This window comes from Puma concolor, chromosome A2 (genome assembly GCF_028749965.1).
Source record: "Puma concolor isolate L17-30 chromosome A2, mPumCon1.1.hap2, whole genome shotgun sequence".
In the NCBI taxonomy this organism is placed as follows: Eukaryota; Metazoa; Chordata; class Mammalia; order Carnivora; family Felidae; genus Puma; species Puma concolor.
In genome coordinates, this window is record NC_141668.1 from 480,116 (window position 1) to 504,737 (window position 24,622).

Sequence of the window (24,622 nt, forward strand, 5' to 3'; positions counted from 1 at the left end):
CCTGGTGCATCAGACCCGACCCTCTGCCCTAATTCCAGGTTATTGGCACATACTGAGAACTGTTGTCAAGTGGTATTCTTGATTTCTTCTTTCTAGCCATCCAGTAAATCCAAAGAGAGGCTTCTGTTCTCTGCTGCACTGTCCATTTTGGTGGCCATTCCCCTATGTCACTACTGAGCACATGAAATACGGGCAGATTGTGGCATTAAGTGAAAAATATGTGGATTCAAAACTTAGTATGAAGAAAGAATGTAAAATAGCTCATTAATAATTTTTATATATTTATTACATATTTAAGTGCTAATGTTTTGGTTGTACTGGTTTCCATAAATATATTATTAAAATCAATAATAGGGGCACCTGGGTGGCTCAGTTTCTTAAGCATCAGACTTCAAGTCATGATCTCATGGTTCATGAGTTTGAGCTGCATCAGGCTCTGTACTGACAGAGCAGAGCCCATTTTGGATTCTTTGTTTCTTGTGCGTGCGTGCACACCCTCTGTCTCTCTCTCAGCCCCTCCCTCCACACTCATGCTCTCTCTCTCTCAAAAATATTTAAAAAAAATTACTTTAGCCTTTTTTACTTTTATTAACATGGCTATTAGAAGATTAAAAGTTACAGAGAGGCTTGCATGGTTTTATTGGACAGTTCTGATCTGTTATCTTAGTATTCTTCTGTCGTCTTATTTTATTAAACATTGACTATATTCCCATGCCAGAGATGCAGAGAAGAATATTGTTTTTGTTGCAGAGTATAGCCTTTGTTTCTGTTTGCTTGTTGCTTGCAGACGTGTATGAGGCAGAAGGAGGGAGTCCTCACTACTCCCTGAAGTAGGTGGGGAGGGACTCTCAGAGGAGGACGAGTACCAGTTCTGAGGCCCTTAAATGAACAATTTTTTTCACGGTCTTGCAGCTAGTCAGGGGCAAAGACACGGTTTGACCCGATTTGCCCACTCCAGGACACCCTCTCCTGTCAGCTAGGTTAAAGGACCATATGTGATTACTGACCGTACTGACCAAGGGTCAGAAAGGCTGTTTTTAGATCCCTGTTTGTTCACTTACTAGGTGGTTGATCAGACTACCTGGAACCTCGTGTTTCCTTCTGTAAAATAGGAACAAGGGTGTTTCTCTCTCAGGATTCCTGACGAGCACACGAGGTGGTGTGCATAGAACCTTTAGCACAGGTGCTGGCAGGGACTGAGCACTTGGGAGGTTCCCTGGCTGTGCTTACGCTTTTACTGCATCATCGTTGTTGGAAAAGGCACTAGACCTGAGGCCTGTGCCCTCAGCATCTCCAGGACTGTGGTTAAAGTTAAGGACAATAAAGCAGCTGAGAGTGGGTTCAGACAAGTAAACTCTATTTAGAGTGACTTGTATATAGTACACGGTGACCTGCACATCAGCTTATGTGTGTGTAAGCGCAAGTAGGCAGTATAGACATAAACTTTTGTGTATGTTAATGCTCCTCTTTTATTTAAATTGATGTCTTTTGGATTTACAATATCCAAACTTAGTTTCTTAACCAGTCATTGCTTTAGTTAGGTCAGTTTCGTCATTCTCAGTAAATGACAAATATCTTGTGCCATAATGGCAAATTACTTCCGGTAAATACTTTTTGTTTCTAACTTGCCTGTTGCAAGCACGGTCCCCTGCCATTTATATCAAAGTGTGTTGCATTGCCATAGGATTCCAGAGACAGTAGTGGTAGACTGGTAAGCAGTGAAGAGATGATGGTGCTGTTCACTGGGAAAATTCTTGGAGGATGTATTTTTTGTGCTCTATCGAGTACAAGTATCATTACTGTTTTTTAGGTCTACGTGTAATTTAGTAGTATGCGTATAAATTAACATGGGCAATGTGTGTATTTGAAAATTCTAGTTTGGTAGACACTTAGCCTCTTAACTTTACAGATCCTCAGTTTTCTCATTTATAGAAGGTGATAGGAACTGATGTTCAATTCCCTCCCATCTCCAAATGCTAGATTTCAAGCATACTTTGATTTTAGGTTATGCAGACATCCATGCCAGAGCCAGAATGAGATGTTTGTGGGCTAATTAACTTAGCTACTGGGCAGCATGGTAAACGCGGAATCCTGTGGTCCAGCAAAGGAGCTCAAGGGTGTCTTCTGGCTCTTGCCCTGCTGCCCAGCTGCTTTACTCCAGGGGCTTCCGCTGCTGTCCTGAGTTACAGTTATGGATGCTTCCTTTGTTAGTGTTACTAAAATATCCAAAGAATTATTTGTGTTTTAGTTACTGCAAAATTTTTACTTGGTTGCTCTTTCAACATTATGTCTTTTGGTTGCAATTTCAACATTGTATCTTTTTTATCATTTACAGGGAAGAAGATTTCTTAGTTCTCTCTTCAGTTGGAATATACATTTTATTAAAATGATCCATGAGACCATTAAAAACCAGTTACAGGGATTACCAAAGTAAGTATGAAAGGTAATTAATATTTTGTGCTGTCTTTTTTTAAAAAATTTTGTGTGTGTTTCATTTTAAGAGTGACAGAGAGCGTGAGCAGGGGAGGGGCAGAGAGAGAGGGAGACACAGAATTTGAAGCAGGCTCCAAGCTCCGAGCTGTCAGTACAGAGCCCGATGCAGGGCTTGAACTCATGAAACATGAGATCATGACCTGAGCCGAAGTCAGACGCCCAACCGACTGAGCCACCCAGGCGCCCCAGTATTTTGTGCTGTCTTAATCTGATTATGAAATCGTCAATTTGGCCTGACTTTTTTTTTTTTTTTTTTAACGTTTTTTATTTATTTTTGAGACAGAGAGAGACAGAGCATGAACGGGGAAGGGGCAGAGAGAGAGAGGGAGACACAGAATCGGAAACAGGCTCCAGGCTCTGAGCCATCAGCCCAGGGCCCAATGCGGGGCTTGAACTCACGGACCACGAGATCGTGACCTGAGCTGAAGTCGGACGCTTAACCGACTGAGCCACCCAGGCGCCCCTGGCCTGACTTTTTAAGTTATATTAATGTATTGGAAACTTTAGAAACTATCTCTTATTTATTATGTACTGTTTTTATTGTGTACTGTTATTTTTTTTAATGTTTATTTACTTTTGGGGGGGGAGAGAGAGTGCACAGTGTGAGTGGGGAGAGGGGAAGAGAGAGAGGGAGACAGAGGATCCTAAGCAGGTCCCATGTTGCCAGTGCAGAGCTCGATGTGGGACTCAAACTCACGAACTGTGAGATCATGGTCTGAGCCGAAATCAAGAGTCAGACAGATGCTCAGCTGACTGAGTCAGCCAGGTGACCCTGTATTGTTATTTTAATTATGTGTTCATTATGTACTGTGGTATCACTGGATAGTTTTTTCCTTGCTATGGGAAATCATTCTTTTTCAGTAATGACATTGAAATTAAGATTTTTTTTTAATGTTTACTTATTTTTTTTTTTTTTTTAATTTTTTTTTTTTTTTTTTTTCAACGTTTATTTATTTTTGGGACAGAGAGAGACAGAGCATGAACGGGGGAGGGGCAGAGAGAGAGGGAGACACAGAATCGGAAACAGGCTCCAGGCTCCGAGCCATCAGCCCAGAGCCTGACGCGGGGCTCAAACTCACGGACCGCGAGATCGTGACCTGGCTGAAGTCGGACGCTTAACCGACTGCGCCACCCAGGCGCCCCTAATGTTTACTTATTTTTGAGAGAGAGAGAGAGAGAGCATGAACGGGGGAGGGTCAGAGAGAGAGGGAGACACAGAATCTGAAGCAGGCTCCAGGCTCTGAGCTGTCAGCACAGAGCCTGACGTGGGGCTTGAACCCCATGGACCGTGAGATCATGACCTGAGCCAAAGTCGGACGCTTAACCAACTGAGCCACCCAGGCACCCCTGAAATTAAGATTTTAATTTGTGTTTATTCTTTAGTAAATTATTTGCCAGTTAAATCTTAGCCTCATTCGCAGTAAATTCCATGTCACTTGCACTTCTGACACCATGAATGTAACATCTGCTCCCCAGTTTACCGTGATTGAGCTTTGTAGTTTGGTGGGAAGGGTCCTGCAGGGTAAGAGTCTAGGCATACGTGCACGAGCCTGAGTGCCCAACATCTTGGAAACTAACAGCAGTCGAAACTGTCATGGCAAATGTTTGAATGTTTGCTGTGTGGCAGGTAAAGAGCTCAGTGCTTAATCTGCTCTGCAACTGAGTACTTAGTGTGCGTTTTAAAACTGAATTCTTAAACTCTTGAGGTGGGCTTGGTTACTGAGTTTCCCTCTGTCAGGCAGCTTGCGTAAGTACTGAGCTGAGCTTTGACTCTGAATCCCTATCACAAAGCTCCTGAGGTTCGCAAGAATGCTTTTTCCTCCTGTTTCCTCACTGGCAAAATATTTGGGTTGAACAGTAGATTTCTAAACTGTGATTCTAAAATCAACTCTGGTATTTTAGGGCTCCCTAAACTTGAGGGAATTAGTAGTCTGGAAAGTCCAAAATTGACTCCCAAGTCGAAATTTTATTTATATTCAAACATTCTTTACTAACCTTGACTGAGAAGGAAGAAAATTGATACTTCAGTTCCTCTTCTCAAAATCCCTTCCCTTTTCTTCTCTCTACTGCAGGTAGATAACCTGTTCCTGCAGGTACTTTGCAGAGCACTAGTCTGTGGTGGGGTTCCTCCTGTTCTAGGATAGGAGGGGACCTGAAATGATACATTAAAAGTGTGATTGTTTGGGGGGCGCCTGGCTGGCTCAGGTGGAAGAGCATGTGACTCCCCATTTTGGGCTCATGAATTCAAGCCCCACTTTGGGTGTAGAGACTACTAAAAAAAAAATAAATAAACTTAAAAAAAAAGTTTGAACTTTCACTAACTTTTTTTTTTTTTTTTAAATAGATCTTTGATGGTACACATTGCAGAAATTTATTTCAGAGCTTGGAAAAAGGCTTCAGGGAAAATATTGGAGGTATTTTCTTTCCATTTTATTAAATGTTAACATTTTTTTTTGTTGTATTCTAGTTACCAAATAAGTCATCACAAATAGTCATTTAATATCTGTGTTGATGCTCTTTGTCGAAATAAAGGCAGATAATGAGACTTTATGTGATGGGGATTCACTCTCATTCCTATAAATTTTCGTGCTCAGCCACAGACCCAGGACTCTCGCCACCCACTGGGATGTGCAGTTTGAGTGACGTCAAGATTTGCCGAGTAGCATTTTGGTAGCTTTGTTAGGTCTGTGCTGTCCAGCCACCTGTGGCTGCCATGCACTGGGAATGTGTCCAGTCCAAACGGAGACGTGCTGTAAGTGTCAGGTTCTGAAGATGTAGTGGGGAAAGAAGGGCATGAAATATCTCATGAATGTGTTTTTGAAACATTGTTTGCATGTTGAAATGATAATGTTTTATTTATTTATTAAAAAATTTTTTTTTTTTTAACATTTATCTATTTTTGACACAGAGAGAGACAGAGCATGAACGGGGGGAGGGCCAGAGAGGGAGAGGGAGACACAGAATCCGAAGCAGGCTCCAGGCTCCGAGCTGTCAGCACAGAGCCCGATGTGGGGCTCGTACTCATGGAGCGCGAGATCATGACCTGAGCCAAAGTTGGACGCTCAACTGACTGAGCCACCCAGGCGCCCCGAAATGATAGTGTTTTAAATATATTGGGCTGCACAAAATATATTGCTAAAATAATTATACCTGGGTTGTTTTGGTTTGTTTTTCTGTTTTTAATGTTGCCACTAGAAAATTTAAAATTGTGTTTGTGGTTAGGGTTCCCATTTCTGTGCCTATCTCAGACTACCTCATAGCTTTTAGTTACACTGTTTTTGAGAATTTAAAGACATTTGTTTTGAATATGGCTTACCTTTAATGACGACATAATATCTGCATTGTGAAGATGTGGCTGTATAATTCACAATTATAAGACATTCAAAGGCCTTTTTGAAAAAATATCAAAAGAAAGTGTTTTTGGCTGATATCCCTTATATTTTTCTCATACTGGGTTCTTAAATGTGTTTTTTTTCCTTCTGAGAATAAAATTTTTACTCTTTTATTTTTTTATTTTTTTTAACGTTTATTTATTTTTGAGACAGAGAGAGAGAGAGAGAGAGAGAGAGAGAGAGCATGAATGGGGGAGGGGCAGAGAGAGAGGGAGACACAGAATCAGAAGCAGGCTCCAGGCTCTGAGCCATCAGCTCAGAGCCCAATGCGGGGCTCAAACTCACGGACCGCGAGATCGTGACCTGAGCTGAAGTCGGACGCTTAACCGACTGAGCCACCCAGGCGCCCCTAAAATTTTTACTCTTAAGTCGAAGAGGGGTCTTTGCTTTTTGGGGAGCAGGCCCTGAGCTGGTGGGTAGGGAAGGTGTTTACTGATGTTTGGGCTGCTTTCTATCCACTCTGCTCCTGTGCAGCTTAAGCTTGGTTTATATTATCAGGGTTTGTCACTGACTTCTGGAAGATAAAAACTTACCGCTTACGTTCCCCTGCCGACAACATCCACAGTCATTTTACAGTGTATTATTATTATTTTTTTTAATATTTATTTATTTTTGAGACAGAGACAAACAGAGCATGAACGGAGGAGGGTCAGAGAGAGAGGGAGACACAGAATCCAAAGCAGGCTCCAGGCTCTGAGCTGTTAGCACAGAGCCCGACGTGGGGCTCAAACTCACAAACCATGAGATCACGACCTGAGCCAAAGTCAGAGGCTCAACCGACTGAGCCACCCAGGCGCCCCTACAGTGTATTATTTTTTTTGAGGAAAAGGCAAAACCAGGACATTGGTATTCATTTTTGCATTGTTTTATTATTGCATAACACTTGTTCACAGGAAAGAATATTTGTTCCCCCTTTTTCCAGTAGTGGTTTTAAAAACAGGTGTTTGTAGGGGCGCCTGGCTGGCTTAGTTGGTAGAATGTGCAACTCTTCCATCTCCAGACGTGAGTTCCAGCCCTATGTTGGGTATAGAGATCTCAGTCAGTCAATCCACATTAAAAAAAAAATAGGTGTTTGTAGTTAAAAACATGATTGTTTGATTGAATCTGTACCAAATGAGTGCCAGCTTTTTACTTCTCAGGCTCTCTGCCCTCCCTCGCTTCCTCCCTCCATTCAGCTTTTTAAAGCAACCAAATGTGACATCTCACGTCCACGTACTGCAGTGTGTATCTCTAAGGAATGTAGGTATACAATGCCAGTAACATACTTAACAAAATTAACGATTTCTGGGTATTTTTGAAAATATTTACATTTCTCTGTTTTGTTTCAAAATGTCTTTTTACAGCTTTCTTTGGAATCAGGATCCATTAAGTCTCCCATGGCATTTGCTTGTTAACTAATTTAAATTTCTCAGAGCATTCCTCCCTCTCTCCTTTTCCGTTTTCAAAACCTGTGCCATGCATGGGTGTGTTGAAGAGCCTGGATCAGCTATCCCGTAGGATGCCCACATTCTGGTAGTTAGCTCTCCAGCTCCAGCTGTTGTGGCACAAATACTCCATAGGTAGCACCCCATATTGCATTTCATCACAAGTCGGTGTGTGGGTCCCCACATACAGGATGCCAAGATGTATTAGTGGCTTCAGGTGAAGGAGGTATTTTCGGAGATAATGAAGGAGGCTGATAGTAGTAGCTTTCTTATGTCCTTCCCTAAAGCCGTGGAGCCCCAGGTGTGGGGACAGAGTGCAGGGCAACACAACAGAGTCGTTGGGGATTTGGGCTGCCCCTGGTGGTTGGCTCTGCTTCCGTTGCCCAACTCTGAAGGTCCGTAGGTGGCATGGGCTAACTGAAGAGTTTCCCACACCCACAGCCCCACCTTGTCCTCTCCATGGAAGTCCTGGAAGATCTTCTTTTGGTCACTTTGGAGTCCCAGCCCCCATCTTTCAGGTGGTTCAGTATCAGTTCTGGGGACAGATCCAGTCTGAGATCATCTGGGTCAGGAAGACTCAGAAGAGGGGCCCCCAGGCCACACTCAGTCCCTGAACCATCTGGCTTGAACTGTAGGTAGAAGCTTGCTCCGCCATCTAGCACAGGCTTGGTAGTTCACCAGAGGAGAAAGAAGTAAAGGAGTATCAAAGCTGAAGGGATGCTAAGAGGTGTGGACTCAAAGTAGAAAAGCTCTCCACAGAGGACCTTGGTGCTTTCCCCCGTGAACTTGAAGAGGACAGAGCCGGCTCCAGTGACTGCACCTCCTGCCCTGTCATCTGTCGCACCACACGCCGGTGCCAGGTGGTAACTCACGTTGTGTTTGCCGTTCCAGACAGTCGAGCACGGGTGCATCCAGGACTTCATGCACCATGGGATTCACCTCCCGCGCAAGTCTCCAGTGCACTCCAGGGTGCGCGAGGTGAGCGAGGCGTGCGGCTTTCTTGGTGATGTTTTTATCACTAAGAATTAAGTTAATCCCCCGCAGGCATCAGCTTAAAGGAGCTTTCTTAGAATCTTGATATTTGGTACCTGGCAGTTGTAACTAGGAAAAGAAAGGTATGTTGTTAAGAGAACCAGAACCTTACCCAAAAATTTTTTTAAATTCTTTGACATAAAAATATCCAGAATCCTTACTTTCTGAGTACCACTACCATTTTTCTCAAAAATGGATATTTGGGATTATTTTTATTATTTACTTTCATGCATTTTGATATTCTGTAAACAAATGGAATAAATGTTTTGATAGTTTCTTTTGATCAATTTTGTTTTTACTTTTTAAATTTTATTAAAATTTTTAAAAATGTTTTATTTATTTTTGAGAGAGAGATAGAGTGTGAGTGGGGGAGGGGCTGAGAGAGAGGGAGACACAGAATCCAAAGCAGGCTCCAGGCTCTGAGTGTCAGCACAGAGCCCTGACACGGGGCTCGAACTCGCAAACCACGAGATCATGACCCGAGCCGAAGCCAGACGTTTAACCGACTGAGCCACCCAGGTGCCCCTATTTATTTTTATTATTATTTTATTTTATTTTATTTTATTTTATTTTATTTTATTTTATTTTGAGGGAGAGAGAGAGAGAGAGAACGTTTGTGCAGGCGGGGGAGGGGCAGAGAGAGAAGTGGAGACAGGATCCGAAGCAGGCTCTGTGCTGACAATAGAGAGTCCGATGTGGGTCTTGAACTCGCAAACCTCAAGATCGTGACCTGAGCTGAAGTCTGATACTTAACTGACTGACCACCCAGGAGCCCCAACATTTGTTTTTAAAAGCTAATTCTAGGGGCGGCTGGCTGGCTCAGTCAGTAGGGCATGCAACTCTTGGTTGCAGGTTCATGAGTTAGGGCCCCACATGTGGCATAGAGTTTACTTAAAAGGAACTTTTTTAAAATGCTAATTTTAGAATTTAGATATGAATTTTATACTTATATTGTAAATGAGGTGACTAAATAATAAATAAGGCTTTATTTTATTATCAGTGTCATGATGACACTGATAGGTGTTTGATAATCATAATGATCTTGGCAGGAGGAATTGGAAAATGTGGTCTGTTTAGGACCCAAGATCACTGTCCTAAACCAGGAATAATGCCTTGTGTGCTTCATTTTGGCAACTGCATGTCAAGAAGCTAAATGAACAAAGACTATTTCTTTACTTTTTTGTGTAAGGTGTTACTATTATTTGTGGAGTGTAAATATATCAAGCTTGAAAGGATACAAAAACATCTTTACATTATTGGTATGTTAGTTTGAATTATCCATGGGTAAAATACCCAGAGATGAATATATCCAATTGTCTCCTGCCTCCTGCCCCAACGACACATAATCCTAGTGTGGTTTCATTAAATTGTAGGTCAGTTTGGGTCATTTATTCTACGTATATGATTTGTATTTCAGGTACATCATAAGGAATGGTAGCATGTTTAACTATAAATTTGTGACATAATTGCTTCCTTTTTGGTAGAAAATAAAGACTTTTTCATATTTGATTTCTGCTCTGGTAGTCTGAGTAATTAAGATATTATATGTGTAGATATCACTATTTGATAAACTATGTCAAAATACACAATTAAGAGGAAGAACATTAAATTTCACTTTTTTTTAATTTCACTTTTTGAATGCAGTATATTCCTGGACTTTAACTCTTATCATTGCTTATAATACATTATAGCTTCTTCCTCAAATCTGCTTTTTTGGTAAACATCACATTTATATGATAAATTATTTTACTGATATGTTGAAAGAAGCTTTAGGAAATGCTTCATATGTCATTTGAAAGTAAAAATCCCCAGGGTGCCTTGGTGGCTCAGTCGGTTAAGTAAGTGTCTGACTCTTGGTTTCAGCTCAGGTCATGATCTCACAGTGTGTGGGATCCACATCAGGCTCTGTGCTGACAGCATGGAGCCTGCTTGGGATTCTCTCTCTCCCTCTCTCTCTACCCCTCACCTGCTTGCGAGTGCTCTCTTTCCCTCTAAATAAATAAATAAACTTAAAAAAAAAAAAAGAAAGGAAGTAAAAATTCCCATATTGTTGTTGAAAATCTTCTAACATTAGGTAGTTGTAATGGTTGCCCAACTCTGTAAATATATTAAAGCCCATTGAATTATATACTTTAAAAGAGCTGATTTTATGGTACATGATATACAACCTGATAAAGCTATTTAAAAATCTTTCTGTGTATACCATTGATATCAAAACTTGATAATACTATACTCAAAAAAAACTATAGGGATGCTTGTGTGGCTCAGTCAGTTAAGCATCCAACTTCTGCTCAGGTCATGATCTTGCGGTTCGTGCATTCAAGCCCTGCATCGGGCTCTCCACTGTCAGTGTGGAGCCCGCCTGGGATCCTCTGTCCCCCTCTCTCTCTGCCTCTCCCCTGCTTGTTCTCCCTTTCTCTCTCAAAAATAAATTAAAAAAAAAAACAAAACAAACCTATACACTAATATCACTTACCACCATCAGTAAAAATTCCTAAATAACTAGAAGTCAGAAAAAATAATCCCCAGACTGTGTGAAATTGATTCAGGTTCACTTAAAGTATAATCTCTTGTTTGATAGTCTGTTTTAATTTTTATTTTCCACTTTTCACTAATATAGTTTTAGTTCCAAGAGTGGTGAATTAAGGAAGTAAGGCAAAACTGATAGTTGCTGGGGATGAGTCTGAAGAGTTGCAGAGAGATTCTGGCTGGTGAAACGGGCAGTAGAAAAGGGACAAAGCAGTGGAAGCTGAGTGCACAGCCCCTTCTCTGATTGTTCCTCAGTTTGGGAAGGACTTGCCATCCAAGTTAAGCTGACCTGGTGAGGGGCCACTGAACAGTGACACCCACTGTGAGACGTGTGCCTGTTTCGGAGGCTCATTATAGGTTCTTGGAACCACAGATGTGGGACCAGAAACAGGCTGTAGAAGCCATGTAGGCTGACTCTTCCACACACTCTTTTTCCACTTCACCCCAGAGGGCTGCGGTCTCTGTGAACTTTTTCTGAGGTTATTTGGTTATTGCTAGAAGAGTAGAAACTACAACCGAAACCTTTTTGTAGCCCAAGATCATTGATCTTTGTTTCTGCCACTGGTTTCTTTCCGTGATCACCTTTACGCGTTGAGAACCAATAGCGTATGTATCACTGTATCTTCTCCTCTTAGGAAAGAATTATCCAGACTTGTGAAGCAGGAAGGACAATTTTGGTGGAGAGAACAACCTGTCCTCTGTGTTGAAAGTAGGATCTTAAGTGCTCTTTTTAAAACATTACCTTTTTTTTTCTTCTTTTCTTGACTCTTAGGTGCTGAGCTATTTTCATCATCAAAAGAAGGTTCGTCAGGGAGTGGAAGAGATGCTTTACAGATTATATAAACCCATCCTTTGGAGAGGACTAAAGGTACTATTAGTCTGTCCATGTTTAGAACGTGCTAATTATGCTGTTGAATGTATCATGCTGTAGTTCAGAATTGTGATGACGTAGTAACGAAAACTGGAAGCTTTGTGAAATTTGGGGACATATGTTTTTTATTTTTTTATTAAGAAGATCTGAATTGGTTAAGTGCTGACTACACAGTAGGAAGGGGTTTGTCATGCTGTGTAAACCAGCAGAGGCATTGGGAGTCTGCAGAGCTGAGCTTGGCCATCCTGGCCCTTCTGTTGATGACTGGGAGACAGGATGACACCCTTCCAGGGAGAGAACACTAGTACTTTTCAACATGGTAAATCTGGTCTTGGGAGGGATATAGTCACTGTTTCTTAGTGACATAAAGTGGACATTGAGTCTTTTAATATCTGTCAGTACTGAGCCAAGAGTTTGGTTTAGCTCACGGAAGGTCTCCTAGGTTTGGCCAGTTTTAAATACTGTGATTGTCTTTAATTTGTAAGTAAGTCTATACTGAGATACTTAAAAGCATTTAAGAAATCCACACTGAAGCCTTTGAACACTTGCTCTTTGGATTCTGAAACACTGTTTCCTTATTCCAGGCCCGAAATTCTGAAGTCCGGTCCAACGCTGCCCTGTTGTTCATTGAAACATTTCCTATCAGAGACCCAAACTTCAATGCCATTGAAATGGATAGCGAAATCCAGAAACAGTTTGAAGAACTCTATGTACGTATTGCATGTGGCTGAGCCCCCTATGAGGTCAGCTCTGTCTGCGCCCAGTATGCATCCTGGCTTCTCCTGTCCTGCCTGTGTGCTGCCCTCAGATGGCAAGGTTTCCAGATCTTCACCTTCTTCTGAGAAACCTAATTTCTCCCTGGTGCCTTCTGTGACAGCTTGGGCCCGATGGCATTCTTTTCTTTTTTTCTTTGTCTCCTGTGGAACGTCTAATTATTTATTACTGTATATAGTTTTAAATGTTTTTTGTGTGTTCTTGTCTCCCCAGCATAGAGGCAGTATGACATGTGGTTAAAGATCCCCAGATTTGATTCCACTTCACAGTTGAGAGTTGTGTAATTTTGGGCAGGTCACTAACTTTTCTGTGTCTTTGCAAATTGGGGATGCTGATACTGCCTGCTCTAAGTGGTGGGGTCGTGTGCATGAACAAACCTGGTGATGTTTTAAGGCGAGTCTATAAATAATGCTTGTTGCAATGGAATTTTCACATGACTGCTTTTTCAGATGAGACATGAGAACATTAGGATGCCACGTTTATTTCCAAGGATGCTGCGGGTCTTTTTCAGGTGGCTGGAATGTGCTGGCCTCTGCTTATTTCTCTACATTGCCTTACATTTCCAGAGCTTCCTAACACAAGCTAAAAAGTGCTTCCTGGTCAGTAGAATAAAATTTTAGAAAGTGACAGCAAAAATGTTCTGATAATGATGGTTACCCATGGCACTTTATTTTTTAACTTAATGAAAAATCTCAGGCATGCAGAGAGTTGAAACAGTAGTGTAAAGAATATGTGTAGATTTAGCTCTTTGTATGCAAATACACACACGTGCATGTGTATACACACACACACATACACACCCACACACACACAGGCAATACACACTTACATACAGACACACGCATGCCTACAGTGGACAGTTAGTAGTATTTATCCACGTATATTTACCTAAAATTCCCTTTGAGAATCATTACTTTTGTGGGAATAATGGGCAAATCAAAACTAGATTTTGGTACTTTTAGCCAAAAAACTATGAAAAACTTTTGCTCTTTTTAATTCTGGTGTCCAAATCTATGAACTCTTGTTTTTACCTGAAATGTGTGTGTCTGCCTTGGACGTGGTGACCAACAGGGTGCTGCCAGTCCAGCCAGCACATGTCTCCTATTGTACCTCACGGAGTACACGTGGCCCTCCTGCTCCTGAGTGGAACGTACGAGCAGGCCACCGCGGACAGCCTGACGGGGACCTCCTGAGGCCTTGTGCTGGGCGTCAGCATACATAGCAACTGAGAGCATGCAGTCACATTTTGTTTCGGATTCCACTTCCCCCTTCATAAGTCTGGGCTTGACCAAATTACTTAATTTCCCTCGAGTCCTATTTCTTCTTTAAAACTGGGAATAATACTCAGTAGGATTGTGATAAGGTTTCAATGAAAAATTAAATATAAAGCATTTAGCATTACCATGACAGTGGTTATAGGTGAGATTGAAAGTGCACTTATCTTGAGAAGTACTGAGTAGAATAAGTGCTAATGTAAAATTGTTGAAACGCATATTGTGCACTTGAAATTAATTTAACACTGTATGTTAACTAAATGGAATTAAAATTTTAAAAACATGTAGAAAAAATAACTGGCTATTACTCTCCATAGGAACATGAAAAATATGTAAAGTGATGTGATCACCTAATATAATATTAGGAACATATTGGTGAATCCTGTGTCTCTTATACTAGAAACTGAAGTGAATTTCTGGAGATGAGTTTAGTACTCATTTACAAGGTGAAAGGTGTGTAGAGAGCTGTTGGTCTCTTGGAGATGGAGATGCTATCAATGGCTTGGTGGCTTGGATATTCTTAGAATATTGGCTAATGAGTGGTGTAACTATATCTCTATTCCATTAAAAATCCTTTGTATTATAAATTGAAGGAGTCTTACTGTGAGGACATCACACTTGGTAGAAATACTATATGAATAAATATGTTTACAAGCTACGAAGTTTAGTGTAATTTTAGCAGTTGTGTAATATGTACATGTTAAGTTTAAGAAGCAGGACCTTATGAAATAAGGTGAAAATAAATTATGGTGAAAAATAAATTATGCATAGGAATGGCAAATTCTTATTAGAGAAAATACCTATAAGAGATGCCAAACCTTTGTTAGACTCGAGCTAATAGACCATATGAAGACTAGAACACAGAGGGGCACCTGGGTGGCTCAGTCGGTTAAGCGTTGACTCTTGATCTCTGCTCAGGTCATGATCTCAAGAGTTTGTGGGTTTGTCAGGTTGTATGCTGACAGTGCGGAGCCTGCTTGGGATTTTCTCTCCCCCTCTCTCTGCCCCTCCCATGCTCGCACATTCTCTCTCCCTCTCTCAAAAAAACGTTAAAAAAAAAAGAGATTGGAATGCAGAGTAATCTATATTCAGATTAATCATTGTAAATTTTGTTTTTACTTTATTCACCTATTAAAAATAAAAAGTATTAAATGATAGGGGCGTCTGGAGCATGTGACTTTTGATCTCAGGGTTGTGAGTTCGAGCCCTATGGTGTAAAGTTTACCAAAAAATGAGATCTTTAAAAAAATTATTAATTAATATTTTATTTGAATATTAATTATTGAAGTTAAATGTTTTTTCAGAACAATAATTAAATTCTACATCATTCCTCTAGAAAATAGTGGATTGTAGGGGCACCTGGGTGGCTCAGTCAGTTAAGTGACTGGCTCCTGGTGTCGGCTCAGGTCACGATCTCATGGTTTCGTGGGTTCAAGCTCTGCATTGGGCTCTGCGCTGGCAGCCTGGAGCCTGCTTGGGATTCTCTCTCTCCCCCCACCCCCTCTGTCTCTGTCTGTCCCTGCCCTCCCAACTTGTGCTTTCTCTGTCTCTCTCAAAATAAATAAACTTTAAATACATTAAAAAAAGATTGTAGAAAACATTGATGTTATCGTTGCTTAAGATTATGTATTAGTGGAGATAGGTTTATGTTTTTCAAGGATCAAAACTTATCAGTCTCATAAAAGTGAGATGTCAGTGTCTAAATGGAGTTTTAAAAGAATACTTTAAAAATTAAAAACAATAAGAGTTTCAGCTCTAATAGGGAAAGGCTTGTATGTAAGCACCATATCCTGTGGAGGCCGTGACTCCCTTTTGGGGGTGAAATGAACTCATGGGAAATCATCAAGGCCTATGAAATAGTTTCCGTCCGTCCTTCTTTGTTTGCATGGCATTTTTGGGGTGGTATGTGTCTCTGAGTGTTTGAATCCCAAAGTGTTATTTTTTTTCCCCTGGCACCTAATTTATAGTTTGGCCAGGTAGAAGAATTGTATGTTCAAAGTAATTTTTTTTCCCAGGACTGCTAAAATATTGTGCATTGTTTTCTAGCATGAAGTGCTTTTGAAACTTTAAGGATTTTTTCTATGCCTTGATTTTCCCCACCCCTGCTGGTTTACCAAGATATTCAGTCTGTTAGTTTGAATGTGCTTTTTCTCAATGCCTGTTCTTTCCTAACGCCTTTTAGGAGGCAGTGCAGTATAATAAAGAGCAGTCAGGAAACTGTCTCTGCAACAGGCCAGATGATAATGAATTTAAGTCCGTGGGCCACGTGGTCACAGCTATTCTACTCTGCCATTGTGGAACAGAAGCAGCCATGGACTGCACAGAAATGAGAGTGTGGTTTGTTCCAGTAAAACTGCATTTGAGGACACCAAAATTTGAATTTCTTGGAATGTTCACATGTCACAAAATATTATTCTTTTGGTTTTTTCCAAGCATTTAGAAATGAAAAACCATTCTTAGCATTGTGGGCCACACACAGATGAGCCTGGGCCAGATTTGGTCTGCAGGTCGGCTCAGAGTTCATGACCCTGTTGGACCAGGTACTGAGTAAATGAGAATGAGTTTTCATGGGGATTGATAAAGGAGATAATCCAATAAATAAGAGTAATGGTTATGTCCTGGTGTCCTCCTTGTGCCTCACCTGTTCTTTCATACTCTTGTTATGTTTGTGATTCTTGAACTTGAGTAGTGTGGAGGCTTTCTTTTGGAGGTAAAACATGGAGGCCTCCTGTGAGTGTCTGTGGGTGTCGAAATGGAGTGATTTTCCTGTGGAAGGAGCATCATGAGTTATGTGCCGTTGCTTTGAGTGACTTTGTCGTCACTGCAATTGATTGGAAATCCGGATCTGGGCTCTGGACTCGTATGAGATTGTGTCCTTATAAGTTGATTATCCAGAATATATCTTTGAAGAATGATACTGAAAGTAATTCACAGAAAACAAAATCTATAAAACTTGTGAATAGTTCTTCAGATTCCAAAAGTTCTCTTATTTCTTTATTTTGCTGTTTTTTCCCTGATGACCTGTCATCTTGACTTTTCTATCTTATTGTTTTTCAATTTTTTAAAAAATTATTTTAGAGAGTGTGAGTTGGGGAGAGGGGCAGAGGGAAAGCAAGAGAATCCCAAGCAGGCTCCATGCTCAGTGCAGAGCCCGACGTGGGACTCAATCCCACGACCTGGGATCATGACCTGAGCCGAAATCAAGAGTCTGATCCTCAACTAAGCCATCCCGCACCCCTTGAGTAACATTTCAATGACACTTTTAACAGTTTTGTTTGAATCTGTGTCTGAATAAGACCCATGCATGTGATCAATAGATTGATAAGACCCTGTCCAGTAACCTCAGTCTCTCATTTTTGCTTGCTAGTTGTTGAAGAAGCCAAATTATTCTTTTATTTCCTGAAGCCTGGGGACATATCCCTGTGGCATAATTGTTATGTTCCTTTGCCTCCTGTATATCCTGAGTGTCATTAGGTGCAGAGTTGATCAGTTACTTTTGTGGGGGTTTTTGTTTGTTGTGTCAGGTGGTTTTGTTTGTTTGTTTGTTTGTTTGTTTTTAGTGTTTATTTTTGAGAGAGGAAGAGAGACAAAGCACGAGTTGGGAAGGGGCAGAGAGAGAGGGAGACACAGAACCTAAAGCAGTCTACAGGCTCTGGGCTGAGAGCAGAGAGCCCGATGCGAGGCTTGAACCCACAAACTGTGAGATCATGACCTGAGCCGAAGTTGGATGCTCAACCAACTGAGCCACCCAGGTGCCCCAGTTGTTTCAGGTTTTTAGTGGTGCTGTTGTGTACTCCATCCAGAGATGACATCTTGTTTCTTTCTGTATTCACAACGACTGATAACCATTTTGGCTAGGTCATAATCTCGCGGTTCAGGTGAGTTTGAGCCCCGCGTCGGGCTCTGTGCTGACAGCTCAGAGCCTGGAGCCTGCTTGGGATTCTGTGTCTCCCTCTCTCTCTGCCTCTCCCCTGCTCGTGCTCTGTCTCTCTCTGTCTCTCGAAAATGAATAAAAATGTTAGAAAAAAAATTTTTAACGAGTAGAATTACTTTATTCTGGTCTTTCAGCCTTTTGGAAATTCAAGAGAGTGGTTTACATAGGCTGTGTCTGTAGGATCGACTCACATCTGCATACCTCGCTGAAGGTGGGGCTGGTGTTTGAGGCTCTACTGTCACAGAGTCCTGTAGATAGGATTGGCAGCTGTGGTACCCATGTGTCTGGGTTGTCTTCTTTAAATGCACAATTATAGAAATGATAAATAGTAAGAGATGTGTAAGTCTGTATATGACCAGTATTTCTAGGACTTAAAATGCCTGTTACGTTGTGAATGCCGAGAGGGCTGATGTATAAAGCAAATATTGATATAAAGGGAGCTGATCTAAGATTTTTAAGTCTTTTTTCCCCCTCCAATTTACAGAGCCTTTTAGAAGATCCTTATCCGATGGTCCGTTCTACAGGGATCCTTGGTGTTTGTAAAATAACTTCCAAATACTGGGAAATGATGCCTCCGACCATTCTTATTGATCTCCTCAAGAAAGTAACTGGGGAATTGGCATTTGACACAAGCTCAGCTGACGTGCGCTGTTCTGTCTTTAAGGTAGGATTTAAAATTACATAAGCAATATTTACTTATAGAATAATTAGAAAATACAGAGAAAGAACAATTTTTTTTTTAAATTTTTTTTTCAACGTTTATTTATTTTTGGGACAGAGAGAGACAGAGCATGAACAGGGGAGGGGCAGAGAGAGAGGGAGACACAGAATCGGAAACAGGCTCCAGGCTCCGAGCCATCAGCCCAGAGCCTGACGCGGGGCTCGAACTCACGGACCGCGAGATCGTGACCTGGCTGAAGTCGGACGCTTAACCGACTGCGCCACCCAGGCGCCCCTAGAGAAAGAACAATTTTTAAATAACCCATAATTCTTCCCAATTGATAAAGCACCACGGACATTTTTGTTGTACATCCAAAGTAACATTTTTAAAAACCAAATTGAAAGTGTTTTCTACAAAAAAGTCTTACTTGAAATAATACTGATTTTAGTGTATGGCCAGGGTGGGTGGTGCACATTTTTTTTTAAAGGAGGAGCTATATATAGTGTTTAATGTTTTATTTTAATTTCTTTTAATGTTTATTCATTTTTGAGAGACAGAGACAGAGACAGAGTGTGAAAGAGGGAGGGGCAGAGAGAGAGGGAGACACAGAATCCGAAGCAGCTCCAGGCTCCGAGCTGTCAGACACTTAACTGACTGAGCCACCCATGTGCCCCCAAGTTTTTAAAATTATATTAAAACTGACTTTTTTGGTATACCATATGTACTTTTAACAAGAACCTACAAAACTGTCCTTTCTCCCATCATCCAGTTTCAGCAGTTAATCAGGACACATTGGGTCTTGCTCATCTTTACAGTCCATTGTCTCCCACTGTTGATTAATTTGAAGCAAATCCAGGACTGCGTATCAGCTCATCTGTAAATATTTCAGTGTGATGGTGAAAACATAAGGTTTCTTTATAGTTAATCGCAATAATACTGTAATAATATCGTGTGGTGACAGATGGTAACTGCACTTCTGGCGAACACAGCCTGATGTATGGAATTGTCAAACCACTGTCTTGTACACCTGAAACTAATAGGATATCATATGTCTACTCTAATTCCAATAAAAAAGAAAAGAGGTCTCCTTAAAAAATCCTTTTTCCTAATAACTGGAAAGTAAAGGTGGAGCATATCAGATCTTTAGACTGGTACCTGGTCTGAGCTTGGGCAGGTCACTGGACCACCCATCTGAGGTATGTGTGACTGTCGCCATGTGTCATGAGTCTCCCAGACGGGGGGCTCTGGTTTCCATGCAGTATTGAGTCAAGAAATCTGAGAATTCATGGGCTATTAAAAAAATGTGAAAGGATTGTTAGGTCCCAGCTTTGGACACAGATTGACTCTGGAGCCCTCGCTACCACCAATTGTTCTGTGTTTCTTTCAGTTCTAAAAATCTTTTAAAATTTAGCTAAGAGAAACATTGAAGAATTATTTCATAACTGCTTTCAATCTGAAGAAATTATACTAATTCATTAGAAGTATGCTTTTCATTTATTTTATTTTATTTTTTTCTATGTTTGTTTATTTTTGAGAGAGAGACAGCGCGAACAGGGTAGGGGCGGAGAGAGAGAGGGAGACACAGAATCCGAAGCAGGCTCTAGGCTCTGAGCTGTCAGGACACAGCCCAACGCGGGGCTCGAACCCATGAACTGTGAGATCATGACCTGAGCCAAATTCGGACACTTAACTGACTGAACCACTCAGGCACCTCAGAAATATGCTTTTTACATGAAATTGTTTTAGAAAAGTGTTATTATCTGTAGGTATGTTTATTTATTTCACTAGTAGTTCATTAGTAAGGATGGAACTGAATATTATGTTAACTGTACTTTTTACTGTTTATGTTCTAAATTTGAACTGTTTATATTTCTCCTTTTTTGTAGTGTCTGCCAATAATTTTGGATAACAAATTAAGCCATCCGTTATTAGAACAGCTTCTGCCTGCACTAAAATACAGTCTCCATGACAATTCCGAGAAAGTGAGAGTGGCTTTTGTTGATATGCTGCTGAAAGTCAAAGCCGTGCGGGCTGCTAAGGTAGGACAGGCAGGATTTTATCATTGAGGGTGTGACATAAATAAGTACTTTGCTTTCATCAGCAGAAAGACAAAGCGATTTTAATTCTTGAGATTTTCAGTAATCACATTTAAACTACTGATATGTTCTACCAATTTGTGTCATAAAATTTTATTTGTTTTGTGATTTTCACTGAAGTTTCTAGAAATATCATTAATATGTGTTTTCTTTTTGAAAGACATTAGTGTAAGCAGCTTCTACTTTAAATGATATTTTTATCATATACATGAAAGCTTTTGTTCAAATACTGAAATACTTACCACATAGTAACTACTTATTTTTTTTTAATTTTTTTTTTTAACGTTTATTTATTTTTGAGACAGAGAGAGAGCATGAGTTGGGGAGGGTCAGAGAGAGAGAGGGAGACAGAATCTGAAACAGGCTCCAGGCTCTGCACTGTCAGCACAGAGCCCGACGCGGGGCTCGAACTCACGGACCGTGAGATCGTGACCTGAGCCGAAGTCGGACGCTTAACCGACTGAGCCACCCAGGCGCCCCCATAGTAACTACTTAAATATTCCTGGGAAAATGATGAATGTGAGGCTTCCCCCCTTCACATTTTATAGGAAGAAGCAAAGAAGTGAGCATTGTGTCATGATGCATGTTGTGACGTTGTGTGAACTTTGAAGGGAGGTTGTTTTCCTTTAGCTTGAGTCCTACTCAGTTTTTGGCTAAAAATTTCGGTTAGAAGCTTTTTAACTTCCTTTGGTAACACTGTGGCTTTTCTTCTCCATGTAATACTTGTCTGAAATTTACTTTAAAGTGCTGTTGTCACAACACAGAATTTGGGAACAACATGACCACACAGACGTGTGGTGTGCTCATGCGATGGGAGAGTGTCCTGTGGCCATGACAAGGGATGAGCTCACATGGAAATACCACTGAGACACGAGGAAAAGCAAGTGTAGATGTGTGTGTAGTGTGCCGCCAGCTGTATAAAATGGGAAACATACATATGTATTTGTTCAGACAGGAAAATCTTCCTAGAAGAAAATAAGGAATTAATAATGGTTGCTTGAGGTGCGGGGGATTGGATGTCCAGGGATGGGGCACTGGAGAGGCCAGGATACTTACGGCTTTATGTTTTGTGAATTTTGAATTCTGAATTTCTGTTGTTCAAAAAAAAAAGGCACCAAAAACCAAAGACTGTTTTACATGACCTCCATAGCACGACTCCCCCATGTCCTACCCAGTCGCCCATCTGTGTGTGCTGTTTCTGACTCTGCTCTGGCCCTTTCATCTGTTTGCACATCCGTGGGCCCTGGGACATACTGCTGTACTGCTAATGGTTCCCATGACGTCTTAGAGCGTGTCCTCCAGCTTTGTTCTTCTTTCAGAGATTTTTGGCTGGTTTAGGTCCTTTGCATTTCCATATGTATTTAAGAGTCAGCATGTCTGTTTCAGCAAAAATGCTGGCTGCAGTTTTTACCCTGTTTATTATAACAGCTTAATAAAACTGAGTAGTTCTGAATCTTTAACGTTTGGCCTAGTGTTGTTGGCCTAGTGTTGTTTGGAGTGCAGACTTGTTTGCAGAGGAGTGTTGAGGTAGTGACTGGTGAGGAAATGGAGAGAATAGCTGGATTTTCTTTATTACTGGGTCTACCCAAGAGAATATCGTAGAGACCAAGTAAGATGAAGACAAAAGTTCTTTGACTGGGGAGTTTGAATTTTTAGGATAGTGGGAAGAGCAGAGAAAGAAAGCATAATGTTTTATTGAGATGCCTCTTCCATCTTGATCCTTAGCTCTGCAAAAGCCAGGCAGGGAGTGCCACAGCTGTGAGGTCTCTGGAAGGGTTTGTGGGGTGTCCATGCTAGGACTCCTGGAAGATCAAGGCCACCAGTCGGTAAGCATGTGGAGAGGCAGCTAACAGGAAGCGGAAGTGGCTGATCGTCCACCATGTCAGGATGACTGGGGTCTGTTCTACACTGTCAGACACTGGTCATGCCTGGTGTTAGTAATGGACACAATTAGCATTTTAGAAGTGAAAGACCAGTTACGGATTTGCTTGCTTCCGTGTCTGTTGCAGATACCGGCCTGCTGGTGATATGTTTGCATAAAATAAAACTTCAGGTAATCGAAACAAAATGAATCAGAATCCTAGGCTAATCAGAATTGTTCTGCATTTTATTTTTTTTTTATGTTTATTTTTTATTTATTTTGAGAAAGAGAGACAGGGCACGAGCAGGGGAGGGGCAGAGAGAGAGGATCCGAAGCAGGCTCCATGCTTAGCACAGAGCCTGAGCTGAAATCAAGAGCCAGACACTTAACCAACTGAGCCATCCAGGTGCCCCTGCTCTGCATTTTATTTGAGAAAAGTGAATCAGAGAAAAACAAGCTAATATGGGGAGTTTCTGGAAAGGCAGACTTGCAGGAAATGTTAGTTTTAAGAGTCACACCTGGAACCTTGACATTTGGTAAAAGTGCTGATGGCTAGTTCCCATTCAAGATGGTCTAGTCTCCATGACGGCCCAGGAGTCAACTTTTTAATGTGAATGGGGACAGTCATGAAAGACCTCTCAGGTACTGGCTCTGTGGCTGGGCTGTTGTGCTGGGCTCTGGGATGTTTCTTGGTTGTATTCCTTGTAGCCGGGTTGGAGCTCTGAGGTTTTGAGTCTTGAAGAGCCCCTGCTTACCTGAGTTCTCAAGGTGAGGACTTCCTCTCTCCTCTTGGGTTTCCCCTCTTGGGAACTGTGTTGCTGTACATGTTCTGAAGTTGACATTTACTAATGGCAGAATTATCTTGACCCGCAAGTTCTCACGTGGGGAAAGTGTGATGCTCCTGCTGAGGGTACTGTTGCCCAGAGGAAGTCAGCAGTCTGGAGGTATCCGCTCTGTCCCTTGGCCTATCTGCTTCCATTCTGCTTCAGTGTATGGCCTGCACACCACTCTTGCCTGCCTTCCTGTGATGTTGCAGGCGGCTTAGTAGAGCAGGTGAACTGTCAGTCCATTCATTGGTTATTTTAGTCTTGGGTTGAATCTACTTTTGCATGGTTGTGAAATTGCGCCGGATAGTTACGTGCACTTGAATGTTTTGGGAAGTGTTTTTTACTGATGTCATTGTTACCCACAGATGTGCTGTTCAGGGCTGCACCTCAGTACATTCGCACTCAAAACCAGTGATCCATCTGGACTGACACTCAGGCAGGAAGGGAGCAGGGGAGGTGGTCAAAGCTGTCAGATCCTTGGACTCATTGCCACCTTCTTCTCTTGAACCTCGAAAGCACTGCCTTTCACTTTTGAATAAGAGTCTCCAGTCACTCTCTGAGTCAGTGCTGGAGTTAGTTGGCAGTGGGCTCTCTTCTGTGAAGATGCCTGCCCCTGACAGGACAAGGGCTGAGAACACTGTCCCCTCTGTGTGGCTTACTGCTGGCAGCACGGGGGTGCTATTTGCTTCCCCCGGTACCAGCGTGAGTAGAAGTGTTTGGTGTGGGACTTGGGCTTAGTTATTGTCTTTACTCCAAAAACTTTTTCAGAAGTACCATGAGGTGTCTGAGCAGAAGTGTCCTCGGACATTTCTGGGAGAAGTGATCAGTAGCGTCAGATGCTCAGAGGTTTCCTTTAAGGGGAGGCGTGAATATGTTCATCTGGATTTTCAATAGGAGGTCATTATGATCTTGGCAAGAACAAGTTCAGTGAGGGTAGAAGCCATGTTTCTATGGGTTGAGGTGGAGTGGGTAGGTAGAGGCGGGTTCTGGGGTGGGAGGTAAAGTGAGCTGCAAGAAGACAGGAAATTCAAGCAGAGTTTCATGGGGAGGCTTTTTGTTTTAGGGTTTGGAATGAGTTGAAAAATACTTAAATGCTGATGAGAAATATCTAGCTGAAAATACTGGAAAGAGGGACTGGCTGTTGGAGGCAGGTCTTCGAGGAGCATGCATGTCATGGTGTCCCCACTAGACAGGTGAGGAGACCACCAGATGCCAGCTGAGAAGTGACTGGGACAGGATTTGAACATTTCACCATGAGAATCTATTTGCTCTCTACTACTGTTTTCTCTTGTCTGGAGTGTCTTGCTTACAAGTTTGGCCCTTTTCTGTAGGCGGTGGACAACTTTGAGGCTTTTGACTGGAGGGCTACGGGACAGTTGTGGCTGTGCAGCAGCTGTAAGGTGGGCTGGAGGAGGCCGGTGGTCATCTAGGCGAGCTGGCACTGCAGAGGGAGG

At 41.7% G+C, this 24,622-nt stretch overlaps 1 protein-coding gene across 10 annotated transcripts in view; it reads left to right on the plus strand.

Annotated features, from left to right (window-relative positions):
* Positions 1 to 24,622, plus strand: part of NCAPG2 (non-SMC condensin II complex subunit G2) — a 65,722-nt gene that overhangs the window by 12,146 nt on the left and 28,954 nt on the right. For all 10 annotated transcript variants that reach the window (XM_086685153.1, XM_086685205.1, XM_086685167.1 and 7 more), the window contains 7 exons: positions 2,336 to 2,430; positions 4,838 to 4,907; positions 8,201 to 8,287; positions 11,643 to 11,738; positions 12,326 to 12,451; positions 18,208 to 18,387; positions 20,271 to 20,423. In XM_086685153.1, coding sequence (XP_086541279.1) covers positions 2,336 to 2,430; positions 4,838 to 4,907; positions 8,201 to 8,287; positions 11,643 to 11,738; positions 12,326 to 12,451; positions 18,208 to 18,387; positions 20,271 to 20,423 — 807 coding nt within the window. The remainder of the gene's footprint in view (positions 1 to 2,335; positions 2,431 to 4,837; positions 4,908 to 8,200; positions 8,288 to 11,642; positions 11,739 to 12,325; positions 12,452 to 18,207; positions 18,388 to 20,270; positions 20,424 to 24,622) is intronic.